Here is an 18251-nt window from a genome sequence, read left to right as displayed (position 1 = left end):
TATAGTAATAAGAGATCATACAGCTAAGACAAAGCCGATGTTGATGCTTTCTCCAAAGCCAGACACACTACTGACTCGTCATGAGGACTGACTTATAAGCATGTGGAAGGTTCATACTGATCTATACAACATATGGCTGTACATATGGTTTTAAGTCAGGAATCTGAGCACAATCCTGTAGTTTGAGCACTGATTCCACACCTTTTTTATTAATTTAAAAAAAACTGATATGTTTCCAGCTTTAGTAATTGTTTTAATGATATTTCACATGAACCGGAACAAAGCTCTGCACAAAAGGACACAGCTTTTTACACAGCTACACATCTGACTTAAGATTCAGTTAAGTCTGCAACAGAGTACAAACTAACTGTGATGTCTGACTTGTATGAGAAGCTGAAGAACATCAGCACACCACAGTCCAACAACAGGAAAATTGCATTGAGTTCAGTGATAGAAGAGATGCAAAATATCACAATCGTATACACGTCTGCTGATGAGGGTGTAAATTCACAGAAGAATCAGGCAGGCATGGACTATGCAGATCAGGGGTCACTAGTCCAAAAAATGGGAGGTCAGAAGTTGAGTCAACTTTCATAAATATTTTCTATCCTTGCATTTTGCTGAACTCAGTCCCCTTCGTCTACCCGCTTTTGTCACTCATATGCGAGCCTCCACTGTCCTCGTTCAGGTCCTTCTTGCTAGATGAGGAGTCCCCATCTGCAGAATGCTGTTCCTCCTGGGTTTGGGAGCCGAGCAGCTGGGCCCTGAACTCCAGCCTGGCTTGCCGATTGGACTCCATTAGTTCATGCAGTTTGCCATTGAGTGCATCATTGCGCTCCTCCAGGTCATCAAGATAAGAGTTGATCTGATCTAGCATAGAGTTGATGGCAACGTACTCTGTGGATAAGCAGAGAGTTTAGTCTTTTCTGTCATGGAAAACAAAGAGGTCTCTCACTAAACAGTGGGTTTTTTTAAATAAAAGATGAATTTTAGGTTATAAAATGGTGTCTTATAACCTAAACTACTTTCTATCTTTTAATTACCTCCATTTGTTTAGACTTCCATCATCCATTTTGACTTGCTAGAACTATCAGTTACAGCTTGATTTATTGTCTAAATGGCTAGAGCATGTTCCACCCTCAATAAACAATACATCTGATTTGACAGCTGTACAGAATATGGGCAGTCTCAGGACATTATCAACTAATATTGACTGCTCCTCATAGCTGTTAGCAACATATACCAGTGCATTTCTAAACAGAATTATCATCTTATTTTTGAAGTATTGAACAGATCAATTGAATATGTGAATAAGAACATTTATCTCGAGCTGAAAAGCAGAAAGACAGTAATACTGATGTTATCTGGAGATAAATCTTGAATAAACAGTGAAAAACACAACAAAAGTTAATGTGAGAGTCTATGGGAGCACCAATAATTATATTACTGGAGCAGATATCCAGTAAGTTAGGTACTACATTAAAATAAACTGAAATGGATGTAACATTTAAATTAGAAATCCGATGAAAACATTAAGCTTGTTCAAAGTCAGTGTCACCTGACATCAAGTCTTGGTTTGAAGCTCTAGATTTAACATTACTGCTTGTGGCCAGTTTTTTCTGGTTTTGTAGATTGTGACTACAAAAACACACCGAATTTGGTTTTAAGGTGGACTCTCCAGTTTACTGCAATAACGTTACCAGCATCGATTACAATGAACATTTCAGCTCATTACCTTCATCGCCGAATTCATCCTCGTCGTTTATAATACCATCGTCGATAGAGATATTTGGATCTCCATTCGGTCCAGACATTATTCAAATATTCACGTTTATTAGTCTACTTTGTTACAGAAAGAGTTACTTTTTGTACTGCCAAGCTAGCTAGGCTACAAGCTAACTGGTATTAGTAAATGTCTCGGCGAGCAACAATTCAAATTCAGCACCGATGACACCGAATGCAATGATAAATATCAACTTCAACGTTATTTTCAAACGCTTTCGATAAACCGACAGATCCCAGGCGGAAGGTGCCAGTTAGATAGTTTGACCTGTCATTTCCAGACGTCGGGGATTTGTTTACGGAACCAATGGATTATGGGAGAAATCTAGGCGAGGCTTTACGTTCTCATCAAAGATGTTTGTACTTCAAATAAAGATGACTCACTTTGTACAGATAATCTGAAACGTAGTTGAGTAAAAATATCTTCATACTTATACCGCAGACGAACTTGAAAACGTTTTTACGTTGCTATCACAAGTGTCCGTTTTCGAGCAAATTTAATTTCAAGTTCCTGCCACCTCGCCACAGTTTATATGTGTACTACACTTTTCGTTTCCGAAAATATGAGCAGAGTGGACCCTCTTTTATTTTCATCCTCTCTGTCTCTGACCTGTCAGTCAGCTGACTGGACGTGTTGCTTAAAAAAAAAAGCTTCTGTGACTCAAAGGTAGAAATGCACTGCTAATAAATGAATAGATAGAATTAAATAAAAACTAGTACTTTAGGAAAAATACACTGCTGCTGAAATAAATAAAAACTAGCGAAATGTATCCGTAGAGAAACAACTTTGACAACTTGTCTCGTAAATGTGGCTTATTTATTTCAGCGGAACTTACCGATGAATCACCAGGTTTTTAATATTTCTTCAATATCAAAGTAATTCAGTCTCATTATTATGAGACATGGAGTCGTAATTATTAGTGAAGGTCTTTTTTGTCGTTATTGGAAACACCCTGATGATAGATTAATAGGAAGCTTTTCATCTAAGCAGACCTTCCTCACTTTGATCAGTGGGTGGCGCCCAGATATCTTGCAACACAGTCTGTGCAGTCAACCCACGTGTGGACATTTCCTGTAGGGGGGTGGCCTGATACAACACACTAAAGAGATCTGTTTTGAGGTGTTTTTAAACTATGGATGAATTACCTTCGGACCTCAAAGCATTTCTACTTAACCACCCTTTCCTTCAGCTTACAGACGGCAAAAAGGTTGGCGAGCAAACTACATCACATCACACCGCACGAAATACACTTTCTATGTGATGCTAGCCGTAATGCTAATTTACCTCATGAGCCATGAACTGTGAAGTGTTGTGATGGCTGGATGTGTTGACCAAGGCTGAAATAAACTGAAAATGATTAACACGTTTATTGCTGCATCAAGCTGAACTTCACGATCAACCGTACCACAATGTACCACATCTGTCACCTGCGTGTTGTTTCAGATCAAATGCACATTGAATGGCCACGAGTTTCCATGCAACCTGACGGAGTTGCAGAAGTTCACTCAAGGGAAGAAATACGAGAAACTGAGTGCTGCAGCAGAGTTCAACTACAGCCAGTATGAACCACACGTTGTGCAAAGCTCAAAACAACCGTAAGGATTGGCCTTATTTTCCCACAAATGTTCTTCTCCGTCAGTATGCAGTTATTTTGCCAAAGAAAGCACCAACTCTGTCCACACCTGTTTGTCCTTGCAGTGGTGTAATTGCCAATGAAATGCCACAGTCTGTAACTGAATGTGTCAAACTAATCTGCACATCTATTGTGTTTTCTGATGTTTTGGCCTCTGTGTGTTTTTACAGCAATCAGCTCTTCTGTAAACTGACCCTCAGACATCTCAACCGGCAGCCGCACCATGTCCTAAGACATGTCAACGGAAAACGCTTCAAGAAGGCCCTCACCAAATGTCAGTGCACCACTCATCCACATGCATGGCACCTTTTTTTTTTTTTTTTTTTTTTTTTTTTTTTTTTTTTTTATACAGGTTATTAACTGCTGGGTTACTGATACTATATATTTTGAACTCTGTAGATTTTATAGAACCTAGATTTTTGGCGTGATACCCATCATTCAGGGAGGAAATCATTATTATTCAAATATTTTTATTGGCTTTTTATATTGCAAACACATACAACACAGTCAACAAGGCTGCAATAAGCAGTCACAAAATATATGGAAAATAAAGCAACAATAATAAAAACATAAAATGTATATATAAAAAATAAATAAAATAAAATAAATAATAATAATAATAAAAAAACAAAAAACAATAATAATAATTAAAACAATGACAGAAACTAAAATTGAAGCGTACAATTTTAAACCCATTACAGAGATTGTGAGTCAGTTATGTAGTAGTCTCAGTGTCCCTAGCTGGGAATTTCAGATTAAAGTAGTTCAAAAACGGCTGCCAGACATTGTAAAACTTCTGGGTTGATCCCCTGATTAAGTGTTTCATTTCTCAAGTTTCAAATGTGCCATTACATCCCCAACCCAGTCCCTGTGTGTGGGAGGTCTAACTGATTTCCAGTTACACAAAATAAGGCGCCTGGCTAGTAGGGATGAAAAGGCGATGGCATCTGACTGTGCCCTAGATATCGCCACCTCAGTAGGGGCCACACCAAACAATGCGATTTCAGGAGAAGGGCTTATCTCTTTGTTGCAGACAGGGAGGAAATCAAAGCTATCTGTAAGCTGTTCATTAAAAACATATTTCTGTCACCACTTTTTTTGCTGAACACAAATCGTTCTAAATCTGCTCCGACTAACATTTTCTTAAACATAATTTGGGATTTAGTTCTGAGATGCGCTCAAGACTGCAGTAAATGAGAAACACCAGACATAACATATTATCATGTTCCATTTTTATTGAACAAAATAGCCAGTAGTATCACTGCCTTTCACATCTCATCCAGGCAATAATGTAGTCACTGTATTCCCATAAAGTTTATATTTTATACAGATGGACTTTAACATCTATTTCAGGTTTACACTGTTGAATTGCCCCAGTTAAGTTCTTATATGTATTGCCAATGTACTTTGATTGTTAATATTTCTTTATTTGTAGAAACCATTCATTTGTGCTATCATTATTAACAATATTCAGTTTACATTTAGCCATGTTAAATAGAGTCTTCAACTGTGAGCTGAAAACCTGAACAAAGCATAACATCTTAAGTGATTAACACTCCACTCCATGTACTACACTGCAAGTATGAGCTGCTGGACATTTCACACTGTCACTTGATCACTGACATTAGCTGTCTCATTCTCGCTCAAGACGAAGAGTGTGTGCAGCAGGGGATTCAATTCGTTCCAGCCAGACTGAAACAGAAAAAGCCTAAAGACACCGGAGAGGAGGTCAGTCGGGGGAGGGCCACAAAACACGGGAACAGCGCATGGGAACCCTCATCCAGTGACGAGGAGCACAGTGACTCCGAAGACAGCATGAGCGACCTCTATCCTCGTCAGTATCCAAAGTGCACACACTGTAGAGATCTTTGTCCACTTTTATTTTGTAATGCTTGACTGTGTGTCACGAACAGATTGCAGGATTTCATTCCAGGCAAAACTTATTGAATTTACTGATTAACAAACAGACCATCTATCAGAAGAGTGGATAATAATCAGCTATATAATTTAACTTGGTGTTTAGTCTTGGTGTTCTGTAAAAGTTACAGAATTGGGCTCTCCAATGCACCTGAGCCCAGATATACAGATTTGTAGAGTTGCAGCTTTACTTTGCTCTAACACTGTGTCATATTATCCCACAGCATCCATGTTCACCTTAAAAAACTCGGCAGAAGAAAGTATGGAGGGTGACGGGGATGAGGAGGAAAATGACTTCCAAACAGATGACGACGAGGAAATGGAGGTGGAGAAGCAGGCGGTGCTGAAACGCAAAAAGGTCTGTATGTAGAGGTAACATTTGTGCATGTGTGTGTGGGAACTACTTTATCAAGGTTATTATGATTTTTTCTTTTAATGCTGTCATATTTTTGTCTTTCAGGTCCAGGGCGGTGGCTTTCAGAAGAAATTCAGAAATAATCACTGGAAATCAGGGCGGAAGAAACATGGAAAAGTGAAAAATGGAAAGTAAAATGTAAAACCATATCTGTATAGTATTTTTATACCTGGTGCTTTGTGAGAGAGCAAAACACCTCTGTTGGGTGTAGTATTTCTATGTCTGAGCCAGCCTGACCTTTGTCTTAGCATCACATTACTATATCACAACAGATCAGGAGTTTTCTGATTATTTTTTTTTTCCTGCAAAGGTTGCAGTTTCAGCAAGGCTGGTTTACATGACATTGAACGTGTGATTGTGTTAGTTAACACATCTTTGGACTGGATAGGTTGTGTTTCCTAGTTCACAAGCAGGAACCCTGGCATAAAATACAACTGTTTGGACTTGCCAACATTGTCTGTGTCTGTTTTTTTTCTACCAAGCATTGCCCATAAAGCAGCTCTTGAGCATGATATGGTACATTTGAAATGCAGATGTTAAGGGTCCAACAAAGACAGGGAGACCAACTGCAGCAGGCCATATATCAGTAATCATTTAAGAGAGTAACACTACCCAAAAACAAGCCTCTACTTTTTGTATATTTATTGCAGAATATTTTAAACATAAGTTATATTTTAATGTTTCATCAGCAGATAAGGTAAGTAACAAGTAACCAGTCAGTACAGCATGTAACAGCTGATTAATTGTTCTCGTTTAATGTGCAGTTTAACTTATAGAAAAAAAAAAATCTTGTGCAGTGAAACTGACAGTGTTGTGTGCTATCATGTCATCTATTTCCTTTTCCGTGCACTGCTGAGGACAAGCAGAGACGTGCAGAATACTTAATATTCAAAGCTTGGTAACAGTTACTGCTGTGCATTTAAATAACATCACATGGGGTGGTGTACACTGGGTTCCTGCTCGGCAAACAGGAAGTGTACATGCACCTGAGTTTAAAGACTTTGTCCAGGTCTTTGCTCTTAACAGTTAACAAGCCATCTGTAAGCTATGGCCCCTTTAACGCCTCCATCCTATTTCCCTTCACATGTAGCTCTGGCCTCTCTTGGCAGATATCTTCATCATAGTCCCACCAACTTCATCTCTCTTCTCCTTTCTCTCTCAGCCGGCTGTTCTTCACTCTGCAAATGCCAACACTACACCACTATGGGCCATTCACATGTATTGACAACCCAGCTCGACCAAACATTATTGTGTTACATAGTCTCTTTCCAGCCTGCAGATGGTGTCATGCTGGGAGTGGACTGTGGAGAATTTTTTGACGAGGGGCCGGGGCAGCAAGGAAGCAGGTGGAGCTGGTAGGAGTTGTTCCACAGAAATGAGAGGCCCAGCAGCAGCCTGTCCAGACCTGATTCAGTGTATTGTATCATTTCTGGTTTTGGATTTTTATATCATCATTAAATCTCTGCCATCAAAATATGATTTTAAAAGTTTATTATTGTTTTAGTGCAGGACATTTCTGACTGTGAGCAGGCCTTGTGACTTAGAAGTCCCTTGGACTGTTTGTAACTTTTCACAGACATACTAAAAGGCTTTGAGAATTACTTTTGGACCAAGAGATTAGGACTGAGACCCCCCTTATTTATAGGGAGTTTCTCCCAACTCAGCCAGCTAGAAGCTACTTTTAGTTGTAACTGGCAGTTTCCACCTACCTGTGCCCTCAGGTTGTCTCTGAGATGTACCTTTACCCCAGTACAGTTGCCTGCCAGCCATCATCCACTCAGCAAAGTCCACTGAGAACTCTTAGTAGACAATAGACTACCTTTGCATTAATTTGAACTGACAAGAAGGAACTTGTCTGCCTCTGTGGCAACAGCTGTGGTCAGCCGAAGTCAAATGTAATGTCTTTTAAAGAAGGTGTGGCCAGTGTGGTGACCATACCTGTTATATCTATCTGACATGGGGGGCCAAGCTCCAGAGGTGTGTGTTAATAAGAGCCAGTATTAGTAGTTAGCTGAAAGCAAAAAGTTAATGAATATTAATACCTAAATTGACTAAGCTGACTTTGAGCTAACATCTTTAATGTCTTGTAGACATATAGGCGACAAGTGGCAGAAAAGCTACTCAGATGCTTTACTTACTTTTACTAAAAGTTTTACTAAATGTAGCAATACAATAAATAATTAAAAAAAAATACTTTCTTACAAATGAAGGTCCTGCAAAAAAAAAACTGGGACTTCAGGGACTCTGCTGTTAGTTAGTTACAGAACGTGTTACGGCTTTATCACACTTTTACTACTTTTACAACACATTTACTTCATGTAAATCCAAGCATACGTAGCTTTACACTCCAGCTTTAAAAGGTCTAATCAGCCACAAAACTCAAAAACCCTGTGTGAGTATGCAGGGCCTTTCATCTTTAATGCTGCATGAGATTTTATAAGTTGATTATATTTTTGCATGTAAAATCAAAAATAGTAAAAAATTGTAAAATATAATAAAAATAAAAAGTAATGATAGTTGTTAAAAGTACAATATTTACATCTGCACTTCTGTGGAGTAGAAGTAGAAAGTAGCATAAATTTCAAAGTTAAATACATCATCATTTTACTTAAGTTGGTAAAAAACTCTAAGAGGAGTGGTGTCACCCAGAGTGACAATGCACCCATTGACAGGGAGCAAAGGGTCACTTAATGATTTGATGAAACTCATGTGAATCATATGTTGTGGCCTTTGCAGTCACCAGATTTCAACCCAGCTCAGCATGTATGGGGGCTTATGGACAGACGTGTCAGATAGCACTCGGTCACCATCATCAAAACACCAAATGAGGGAATATCTTTTGGAAGAATGGTGATCCATCACAGTATTATTGACTTTCACAATGTATTCCAAGGAGAGCTGATGTTGCTTTGTGGTTCCCCACCTCACCAAAGCACTTTCTGTTAACATTATGTGGGGTTTTTTTTATCTGTATACTGTAGAGTTACTGCGTTGTTGTTTCTTTTTTGAGGCAGCTCATGAGAAATATTTGGTTTAACTATACTGTAAAATCAAGTAAACTGTGACAATTAAGTTGTCCAGCACTAAAGCAAAATTGTCATAATTTTTCAGGCTGACAGTTGTGCGATACTGAAGCTTCTGTTTGTTTGTCAGACCAGTATATTAGTAGTAATTAACTAAATATGTTGTTGTCATCATTTTCTTTACATATAGCATTAATGGACCAAATTCAGTGGTGGAATGTAAGGAAGTGCATGTATTTGTACTTTACTTGAGTATTTCCATTTTATACTATTTCATACTTCAACTCCACTGAGATTCAGAGCAAAATGTACTCCACTAAATTTATTTCAAAGCTGTAGTTAATAGTCACTTTTCACATTAAAATTTTACATTAAAACAACATGTGATAAGCTCAGCTATAATGCATTGTTAAAGATTAAATCAGAAGTTCTCAATCTTTTTGTGACTTCTAACAAAAATCAGTGTATAGTTGTTATTTTTTTTATGTTTAAAAGTTCCCCCAAAGACATTTACATTCTAATTCTCACGTGGTTTCATTTCAATGACTGATCAAATGATCCAGTATTTGTTTAAAAAAATATGTCACAGGAGCAGACTGTCTACAGAACGTGTATCATCATTTTGAATTAACTATAATATGTAGGATTCTTCCACCTCTGAACAAAGTAGACCTTGTAATAGACAAGAGGAGTGCACATCTGTCCAAACAGTGAAACCATCTTTAAAAGCTGCATGGGTTACAAGAGTGTGCACGTTTGGAGCGTTGGAAATGACAATGTCTTACAGTTTATGTTAAGAAAAATAAATAAAATTTTAATTCAGGTGGAGCTGAGGGTTTAAATCTGTTTGTTTACATGTGTAAAAGCCGTAAACAACGCTGGATAACGGCGTCAGGGCCCTGGACGGTTCAGTATACGTGGCAGACAGCGGTTGCAGTACCATGTAGGGGGGCCTTGTCTCTTTCGTCAAATCGCGGGGCATTGTGGGGCGGAGGCGGCCTTTCTCTGAGTCCAGGCGATCGGGAAATCTTCAAGTAAATAACGTTAACAGGGGGGAGGAACAGTCCGAGCGGAAAATCCAACACATCAAAATTGTGTTGCTGAGCCTTAATTATTAAAACTCGTATTATTACACAAACATGGGGCAGGAGGATCTCATGAACACAGCCGAAGACGTGGCGGACCAGGTAACTTCAACCTTAGCGCGACAGTTATTAACGCTAGCCGCTGCTAGCATGTTAGACGCTAACTAGTTTGTCTGAGAATGAAGTAACGTCAGGTTCAGAGTGTTTCCTCTCAACATTTTGACGCCCTTAACCGTCGTTTGTACACGTATATTGTAGCTTGCTGGCAGTATTAACGTGACCTTGCATCAACGCAACAGCTTATTTACTCGTTTTTTAATTTGCATGATAAATGGTTGAGGTGTCTGCTCCTGTCATGCGTCTCCAGGTGGATTTGATAGCGTTATCATTTCACAAAGGCAAAGTGAAATTCTTAACTAAGCTGTAGTTGACTTATTTAACTAAGGCTTAGTTAACAGGTGTACATTTGGCTACTAGTTAGCTTGCCATCTGTAGCCACCCGGTTTATTAACAGTATCACAGGCGAATCAGTGCCAGCCAGCAATTGTGAACTCACCTAGCTTAGCTACCAAGTTGTTGACTAACATTCTTAAGTCATATTGTGTATTTGGACCGAACTGCTTTGCATGACTGATGGTTTAAGCTTGAACTGTCTCTAACTTGGTTTTCCATCTGCATGTGGCCGTGACAGAGCTGCTCCACCACCCAGGTCACCCCAAAACTGGATGTGATCCTTGCCTTCACCCTATTACACATGCCTGAGCTGCTTTCCTGTAGCTGGTTTTGTCTTTGTGTGTGCTATATTGTCGTGAAAACAGGCAATGCACGGGTGTACAAGAAGTGAGCTAAGATGTCGAGATCAGATTTCTGGTCAGCCTGTGACCCATGTTAGTGTGCAGACTGGGAAAAACCCCAGAGATTTGGTTTTATGTGGCGTACCTTTGGTCTTTGAAAAGTTACTGTAGTCTGGCTCAGTACACATCTGTGCTCTACTGTTATGTGCTAGATTCAAGGCCTTATGTTTTTGTGGGACATGCCAGACTTCATTCCTGGACGACAACTGTCAATTCAAATATCAAATCTTGGAGTCAGTTCTGTGTATGTTTATGCTAGTTGTGTTGATTGAACTCAGACCATAAGCAAGAGAATGCTCTACAATTACACCTGATAGATTTAAACACCCCTATCATGAGTACTGTGCCTTGTAAAAATGACTTGAAAGAAGAAACTGTAATGTCTTTTACAACACATGGTTTGTTTGCTTCGTAAAGAACTCTGCTAAGCTTATTTTAAGGGCACATCCCTCACTAATGGGTCCTGAGCTAACATGTTACTTACATGGTCTATTTCTAGGCTGTTGCAGCAACCCTGGGCTTGTACGGATTGGTTCCCAGTTCGTCCATTCATGTCCCTCTCAGCAGTCATAGTGGGAGTTGGTGAACACTGATAGGCCGCTGAGGTCTGACAGTGCTGATGTGGACTGCTGAGTAGGCGGGGAAAGGGGCAGGTCACTGCTCCTTCACTGTGCCACTGGAGTATCTGAAAATCTGGTCATGAATTCTGTTTGAGAGAAGAACATAGGGTATTTTTCTTGTTTAAGCATTCAGCAAACTTCAACTCATACAAAGGGGTCTTTTGGAGTTGTAAAATGGAGGCACAACCCTGTTATTGTCTTAAGATTTGTAGCAAACAACAGAAGTTCTACCCTGCATGTTTTTCCTTACTCTTTTGAAATCCGTTACATCAGGTTACTATGTTAAGTTCCAGTTAGAATTATTAATGAAAACTCCTTTTTAGCTTTAGTTATTGGTTTTTATTTCTTCAACATGAAGATTAGAGAGAGAGAGAACCCTATGTCTAACACTCACACAATTAAGTGATTGTATCATTATTGATGTTTAAAAGAGAGTTCCTGACTAGTTTAAAAATGGAGAAATAGAGAGCACAACTTATCTACATTATGCACTTACTTTATTGCAGTTATTTACTTAAGCAGTAAAAACTTGCCCCACAGATTGCATGCATAACTACCGTGACTTAAGAAAGTGTCTTGCACGTTGTCTTACATCACAAGTGGATCAACACTTGTTTTTTTTCCCAAGCAAAGCCTATCCAATGCAGCAATTCTCCTTTAAATGACTACTGTTTCGACATTCACTTAGGATGATGGTTGCAATGACTAGTGGGTTAACTCCTATCCCTATAATTGACAGTATAAATAATAATTAGAAGCAGTCTGCACCGAGCCAGAATATTATTGGGTTTTTAAGAGGGAATCTTCAGGGGACCTGTGTAGAAATTCAGTTACATGATGTGTTACTACTTGGTGACCTGGTAAAGTGTTGTTTCATAGTTTTGCTGTCATAAGCAATCTCATGAGCTCCTCAGTAACCACATCCTTTTCATCGTTCTTCTTTATACGTCATCTTTTTTCTTATTTAACCCTTACCCTCTTGGTTTTCTTCTGTTGGACAGTTCTTGCGGGTAACCAAACAGTACCTGCCCCACCTGGCGCGTCTGTGTCTCATCAGCACCTTCCTGGAGGATGGCATCCGTATGTGGTTCCAGTGGAATGAGCAGAGAGACTACATCGAGGCTACCTGGAGCTGTGGCTACTTCCTGGCTACGTGCTTTGTGCTGCTTAACCTCATAGGACAGCTGGGTGAGTGAATACGAGACAGGTTAAGAGATGAGACAACTCAGATTTTACTGTTGTCAGAAGTTGCATGTTTTAGTGTTACTGGATGATGTGTGACACAAATTCTGATAACAACAATAAGTGGAGTGAGTCAAATTGCTAGATAATATTTTTTAATGCTAGCAGAATGAGATGAAAAATGAGCTACAGCCATTCATTTTATGATGTATTTTAGCCCCGTTGTGCCTACAGTTTGCAGAAAGTTGTACAATAAATACGAGAACAGTGAACTTCACTTCTGGCATATAAATCATCTTTCTGATTAAAGAGGTCAGAGGAGACTGACAGGATTTATTGAATGAAGCCAACAGGGCCACTTGTCCACAAACTGTTAAGTATTGGAGAAGCTCCTTAAATTTTGAAGTAGATTGGCTGATGCAGACATCAGCCAAAATGTTTCGCTCCAATGTACTTCAACAAAAACTATATTAAAAGAGCTAGAGTTGAGCTTCTGAATTTTTTTTAACTTTTATGTCAGTGACAAACTACAATCCTTTTGCTCTTTGTTGACCATGATGCCTTTTATTTTCCACAAGATTAAAGGATATTTCAAGTAGATGTCAGGGACAATTTTTGTCATGTATGAACCAGAATATGGTTTCTGTTGAGACATGCTGAGTTTGGCCTAAACAGTATACATCCACAGACCTATCCTGCCACATTGCTGCTTTGTCTACCAAATTAAATAGTCTTATCTTATGGCAGATAAAGCAGCACCCACAACACAGTGTGAATATCCTTTTAATAAGCCTGAAACTATAAACTATTCTTCTCTGCAAGTGCACTAGCAAGTTGAATTTGTTGTAATTTTTCTAAGTGGCTTTAACTCAAAATATTTAATGATTATTGATCTAGATAACATGGAAAATTATGTTTTTGTTGTAGTGACAGAAATGAAAAATAAAACAAAGTGTATTGCTACCACAGTGGCCAGAACTTTACATACCTTTTGTTGTGTGTCCTAACAGGTGGCTGTGTCCTCATCCTCAGTAGAAATTTTGTACAATATGCCTGCTTTGGATTATTTGGCATCATAGCGCTACAGGTGAGAATAATGACCTTAAAACTACATTTTAAATATTCATACACAACAATATGTCATCGTGTGTAATCTGAAATATTTTGTCTTTTTTCCACCAGACCGTCGCATACAGCATTTTATGGGACCTTAAATTTTTGATGAGGTAGGTGTCACTCAGTGTGGTTTTAGTAAACTAAGTAAATAAACTTCCTTAGTTAACAAATTAAGAGCAGTCATATGTTTATTAGAATTTCATGTATCAAGTTACACCAGCTGATCAACTCCCAAACATAACTGGCCTTGTGTGGCATAAAAGGTGTGAGGCAGTTTGCTGATTTATTGATGTACTGTGGAAAAATAACCGTTCTCTCCCTCCTCTCCCAGAAACCTTGCCCTTGGAGGTGGTCTGCTCCTGCTGCTGGCTGAGTCTCGCTCGGAAGGAAAGAGCATGTTTGCTGGAGTCCCCTCCATGGGAGAGAGTTCGCCAAAGCAGTACATGCAGCTGGGCGGTCGAGTACTGCTAGTGCTCATGTTCATGACTCTGCTACACTTTGACTCCAGCTTCTTTTCTGTGAGTACTGACAGCACAAAGCACTCCTACATTCTGCATCTTGTTCACACACGTAGTGAGCAAAGACTATTTTGAAAACTTACCTTGGTTTAAAATTAATTAAGGAACCTCAATGGATTTTGAGATTCAGCTGCTGAAAACGTCAAACAGGCAAATATGGATATTTTGAAGAAGTTAGGTGAAATTTTGAGTTTGTTTTTCAGTTGCAACCTCTTAGTTCATTTTAACAACATACCGATAGCATAGTGCACCGAATCCAGTGACTTTGAGGGAGAAAATCATTTTAAGTAAAACAAAAGAGATCTTGATCTCAATGAGACTGCCTGAATAAATTAAGTCTGCATTACTTCAGCAGTCTGGTTCTTGTCTTTTAAAACATGCAAACCAACTGCAGCAAGTTCTGTAACCCTATTTGTTTCTTCAGACTCTGTTTTATTGTGAAGCACTCTGGAGACTGTTCATGGTAGATACTATACCATTGTTTTATGTATTGTCTCTAGATGATCATGTGCTGTTAGTTCATCGTGGTAAATCTGAAGCACATACTCTTGAACTTTTGCATTATTCTTCAGATCCTGCAGAACATGGTGGGGACTGCCCTCATCATCCTGGTGGCCATCGGCTTCAAAACCAAGCTCGCGGCGTTGACCCTCGTCATGTGGCTTCTGGCTATCAATGTCTACTTCAACGCTTTCTGGACCATCCCCGCCTACAAGCCCATGCATGACTTCCTCAAGTATGACTTCTTCCAGACCACCTCGGTCATTGGCGGCCTGCTGCTGGTGGTTGCACTGGGGCCTGGTGGAGTGTCCATGGATGAGAAGAAGAAAGAGTGGTAGGCAGAGGGGGATAAGATGCGAGGATTGCTCGGCACCACTAACTTCCCCCACGATCGGGACACAGAGACCCTCCCTCTCCTCCAGTTTCCCCCCCACCAGGGTACAAAGGTTTTTTTCTAGCTCATTTTTTATTTGGCCAAATCCACAGACAACATCTCACATTTTCCACTCCACTGCTATTTTTATTTTTTAGTTGAACATTTTAAAAGGCAGATTTTTTTTCTAAGCCCTTAAAAAAGCAATTGTATTTCATAGTGCTAAAAAAATATATTAATGGATGATAAGAGGACGAAAACAGTTATCTGTTCTCTCTTCAGAAGGTGAATAAAAATAATTTATTGTATTTTATAGGTGTTATGCCATAAATTATCATAGATTAATTTTCTAATTTTCTGAATAAAACTGGTAAAGTGGAGAGAGTGCAGCAGTCTGGGTTCCCCCTATGGATGCTGATCTTTTCCTGTCTTTGGATCTTGGAGTGTCTGAGACTTACTCACCATATTGATCCTGAAAACTTGGGCACTGATTTGACAGCATCTCGCCTTGACTCTCCAGGTTTCATCTCCCTTCTTTTTTTTTTTTTTCTCTCCACCCAACCTTTTCAGTACATCTGTACACCTTCAGTCTCAACTGACTCTTGTCACATGGGGAGCTGAATCTGGGGAGGGGGGTGGCATATACATTGTATAGTGGTGGATTGCAGTCATGCTTGATTGAAAATTTCAACACAGTTGTTAGCTCCAGGACTTGTTATTGGGCACCTTGTACTGTTCGTCTTTGGCAAATGCCTAACTAGTGAACTGTATATGATCGGGGACAATAGGGGGGAGGCTCAACATTTGTGAAACCATATTCTGCGATCTAGACAAGCAAAGAGGACTAAGCAGAGTCACTAGCCACCTGAACTTTGTCTTTGCTCAGTGTTTTTTGCCCTGTGTAAGAAAATTTAAAAAAAAAAAAAATATTCAGTGTATTGATTTACAGAAGTTTATATTGTATTTTTGATCATTTGTTTTTTGATTTTGGAAGTTGATGGCGAAGAAATAAAAAATTTAAAAAAAAATATATATAAAGTCACTGTCTCAGTCAAGGTTTTTAGCTCTTAAGATGCTTTAGCACAGAACCATCATGCAGTATAGTACACATGTATAGGTTTTGTTTGGATTTGTTACATATCGCAGCCTTTTCAGAAAATGGCAATGAAGAGTTCAAAATGTATACATACTGTAGGTGTTGTATTGGACAGGCACTGGAATGAGCCTCCACTGACTGTCAGTTTGATTCAAGGTCAGAGACTTTGAGAAAATACTGGCCTCTAATGGACTACTGCAGTAACAGTTCAATGCAATGGAGCATTTCATATTCAGCCAAATTGATAAATTTCAGTACGTATGTACAGTTCTGATATCTGTGAGATATTTTTTTGTGTTTTGATTGCTGCCATTTTATATATATATATATATATATATATATAACATTGTTTTGTGTGTGTTGTTTACAGTTGAACTGCTGAAAATAACAGTTATTTTCTTGTCAGACAGACATATCTTAACCCTATAACTTCATAAAAGATGCCATGGACAATGGATATGGTAAAACAAATAAAAAATAAACAGCTTTTACTGGACTGACCTAATCAGGTTCCTGACTGGAAATTATTTAGCACCTTTTTAGCTGAAAATATTCCAGTGATATAGAATGAAGAAAAGACTAAGACCGGACTGGTTTGGATGTAGCAGAAGAGAAAGTCCTTTGTGAACTTGGCAGATTAGTCTATGAGTTTAAGGGTCAAATCTATGCAGTTTATTTGGGGGAAAGAATTCTCCAGAATGACTTCTAGTTGGAAGAACAGTTATATGTTTTGCTCTTGAAAGACTGGAGTTTTATTTCCACTAATCAAGGAAATAATATCAGTGGTCACTGGCACCACCTAGTTGATTGGCATGCCATTACAAGAAATGATGAAAAAGTAGGAGATAATACCCAATATCCTTTCAAGCCAATTTCTCTGTGTATAAATTACTATTGCAGTGGATGCATAAATACTTGCATATGTGTACATGTGTGAAATGTCAAAAGTATCTTACCTATACATTGAAGACAACCTGGCAACTTCATTTTCCTAATTTACTGCATTCATCATATATTAATCTAAATGTGTCATATTCTAAATTTTCCTATTGATAACTTATAAGCCATTTATAAATGTGTTTGCAATGTGGTACCGGATGTGACATTACTTTACAATCATGAACAGACTTATATAATCAAAAAGAATGTAGCTAAGGCCACAATCTTACAGAATTTGTCCTTAATCTAATCACTTTTAACTGGGTCTCTAGTGGTTTTGGTCATTTGATTAATTGCAGAGTTGGGAATATCTAGGAATTTGCACCACCAAAGTACAATGTCAGACAAGGTGGAGACATTATTACTTTATGCTGTGTCCCTCTGTTTTAGAGAGGCCCAGAGAAATCACATAAAGACCTTATTATTTCAGTTTGTTGTAGGGAGGGAGTGAATCCTGTTTAATTTTGTCTTAAAAAAGCAAGGTCATGCCCAGCCTTACTAATATTGTCTTTGAGTCCTCCACTTGACCTAGAAAAATTTGCAGTACAGCAGCAGCAACCTCTTTTAATTCATTTAGTTAATTTTTACTGGAGCTGACTTCACCCATCTGCCTCTCCGAGCCTCATTTTCTATTTATTTGTTTATACATCTTCTTTGCAGTTTGGGAGGAAATATTATGCTGTTTACTCCATTACATTTATTTGACAGCTGTAGTGACTAGATGCTGTTGAGATTTAACTATAAAAAACATCTAAGTTTGTAAAGTACAATGCAAACAAAAGGGTCCCAAACTTTTTTCGTGAACTGTGCCATTACAAAAATCACTCAAAATCACTCAAAAGACACTTCCTCTTCAAACATCTCATGTGGAGAGAGAGCAGCTTTATTGGAAACTTGGCTGTATTAAAATACTGTATGTGAGTAAGTAGGTGAGTAGTAGGAGACACTGGGTAAAATGCAATGCAATTTTATAAAGTAAACCATAATTATTTGTCAAATAATTTTTGGGCGCAGCCTCACACCTGGGTATTAATGATTTGACTGGTGTGCCTACCACCTTACACTGTTAACCCGAAAGTTCTCTCTACGCAAACCATTTGAGTAAATACCACTTTTAAAAATTAGTTTTATTGCATTACTTAAACAGTATGAGTATATGAAGACTGTATGAGACAGTCATTGAGTGTACTCATTTT

General features: G+C 38.6%; 3 protein-coding genes across 3 annotated transcripts; 2 read left to right on the top strand and 1 right to left on the bottom strand.

The window, feature by feature from the left end:
* Positions 1-44: 44 nt before the first annotated feature.
* On the bottom strand, positions 45-2100 carry bbln (bublin coiled coil protein). Its single transcript, XM_056403902.1, has 2 exons — positions 1736-2100; positions 45-897 (listed from the first exon to the last, which is right to left on the bottom strand). Exons 1-2 carry the CDS (start codon positions 1812-1814, stop codon positions 641-643), a joined length of 336 nt encoding a protein of 111 aa, XP_056259877.1. The 5' UTR covers positions 1815-2100; the 3' UTR covers positions 45-640.
* Positions 2101-2830: 730 nt separating this feature from the next.
* surf2 (surfeit 2) lies at positions 2831-6199 on the top strand. Its single transcript, XM_056403901.1, has 6 exons — positions 2831-2990; positions 3227-3378; positions 3587-3690; positions 5065-5250; positions 5558-5691; positions 5794-6199. Exons 1-6 carry the CDS (start codon positions 2916-2918, stop codon positions 5881-5883), a joined length of 741 nt encoding a protein of 246 aa, XP_056259876.1. The 5' UTR covers positions 2831-2915; the 3' UTR covers positions 5884-6199.
* A 3538-nt stretch (positions 6200-9737) lies between these two features.
* surf4 (surfeit 4) lies at positions 9738-16621 on the top strand. Its single transcript, XM_056404145.1, has 6 exons — positions 9738-9958; positions 12332-12518; positions 13523-13599; positions 13695-13738; positions 13960-14146; positions 14719-16621. Exons 1-6 carry the CDS (start codon positions 9911-9913, stop codon positions 14983-14985), a joined length of 810 nt encoding a protein of 269 aa, XP_056260120.1. The 5' UTR covers positions 9738-9910; the 3' UTR covers positions 14986-16621.
* The last annotated feature ends 1630 nt before the right edge of the window (positions 16622-18251 follow it).

This window comes from Seriola aureovittata, chromosome 18 (genome assembly GCF_021018895.1).
Source record: "Seriola aureovittata isolate HTS-2021-v1 ecotype China chromosome 18, ASM2101889v1, whole genome shotgun sequence".
Classification (NCBI taxonomy): domain Eukaryota; kingdom Metazoa; phylum Chordata; class Actinopteri; order Carangiformes; family Carangidae; genus Seriola; species Seriola aureovittata.
The sequence above is the reverse complement of the archived record's forward strand: the minus strand, read 5'-3'. Positions and strand labels throughout refer to the sequence as shown.

Excerpts from the sequence above, each read along its gene's own strand:
- bbln (XM_056403902.1), bottom strand. The coding sequence starts at position 1,814 with ATGTCTGGACCGAATGGAGATCCAAATATCTCTATCGACGATGGTATT. Across the intron at positions 898-1,735 it reads GGATGAATTCGGCGATGAAG|AGTACGTTGCCATCAACTCT; the intron begins GTAATGAGCTGA and ends GCTTATCCACAG.
- surf2 (XM_056403901.1), top strand. The coding sequence starts at position 2,916 with ATGGATGAATTACCTTCGGACCTCAAAGCATTTCTACTTAACCACCCT. Across the intron at positions 3,379-3,586 it reads GTGCAAAGCTCAAAACAACC|CAATCAGCTCTTCTGTAAAC; the intron begins GTAAGGATTGGC and ends GTGTTTTTACAG. Across the intron at positions 5,692-5,793 it reads CGGTGCTGAAACGCAAAAAG|GTCCAGGGCGGTGGCTTTCA; the intron begins GTCTGTATGTAG and ends TTTGTCTTTCAG.
- surf4 (XM_056404145.1), top strand. The coding sequence starts at position 9,911 with ATGGGGCAGGAGGATCTCATGAACACAGCCGAAGACGTGGCGGACCAG. Across the intron at positions 13,739-13,959 it reads GACCTTAAATTTTTGATGAG|AAACCTTGCCCTTGGAGGTG; the intron begins GTAGGTGTCACT and ends CTCCTCTCCCAG. Across the intron at positions 14,147-14,718 it reads TTGACTCCAGCTTCTTTTCT|ATCCTGCAGAACATGGTGGG; the intron begins GTGAGTACTGAC and ends ATTATTCTTCAG.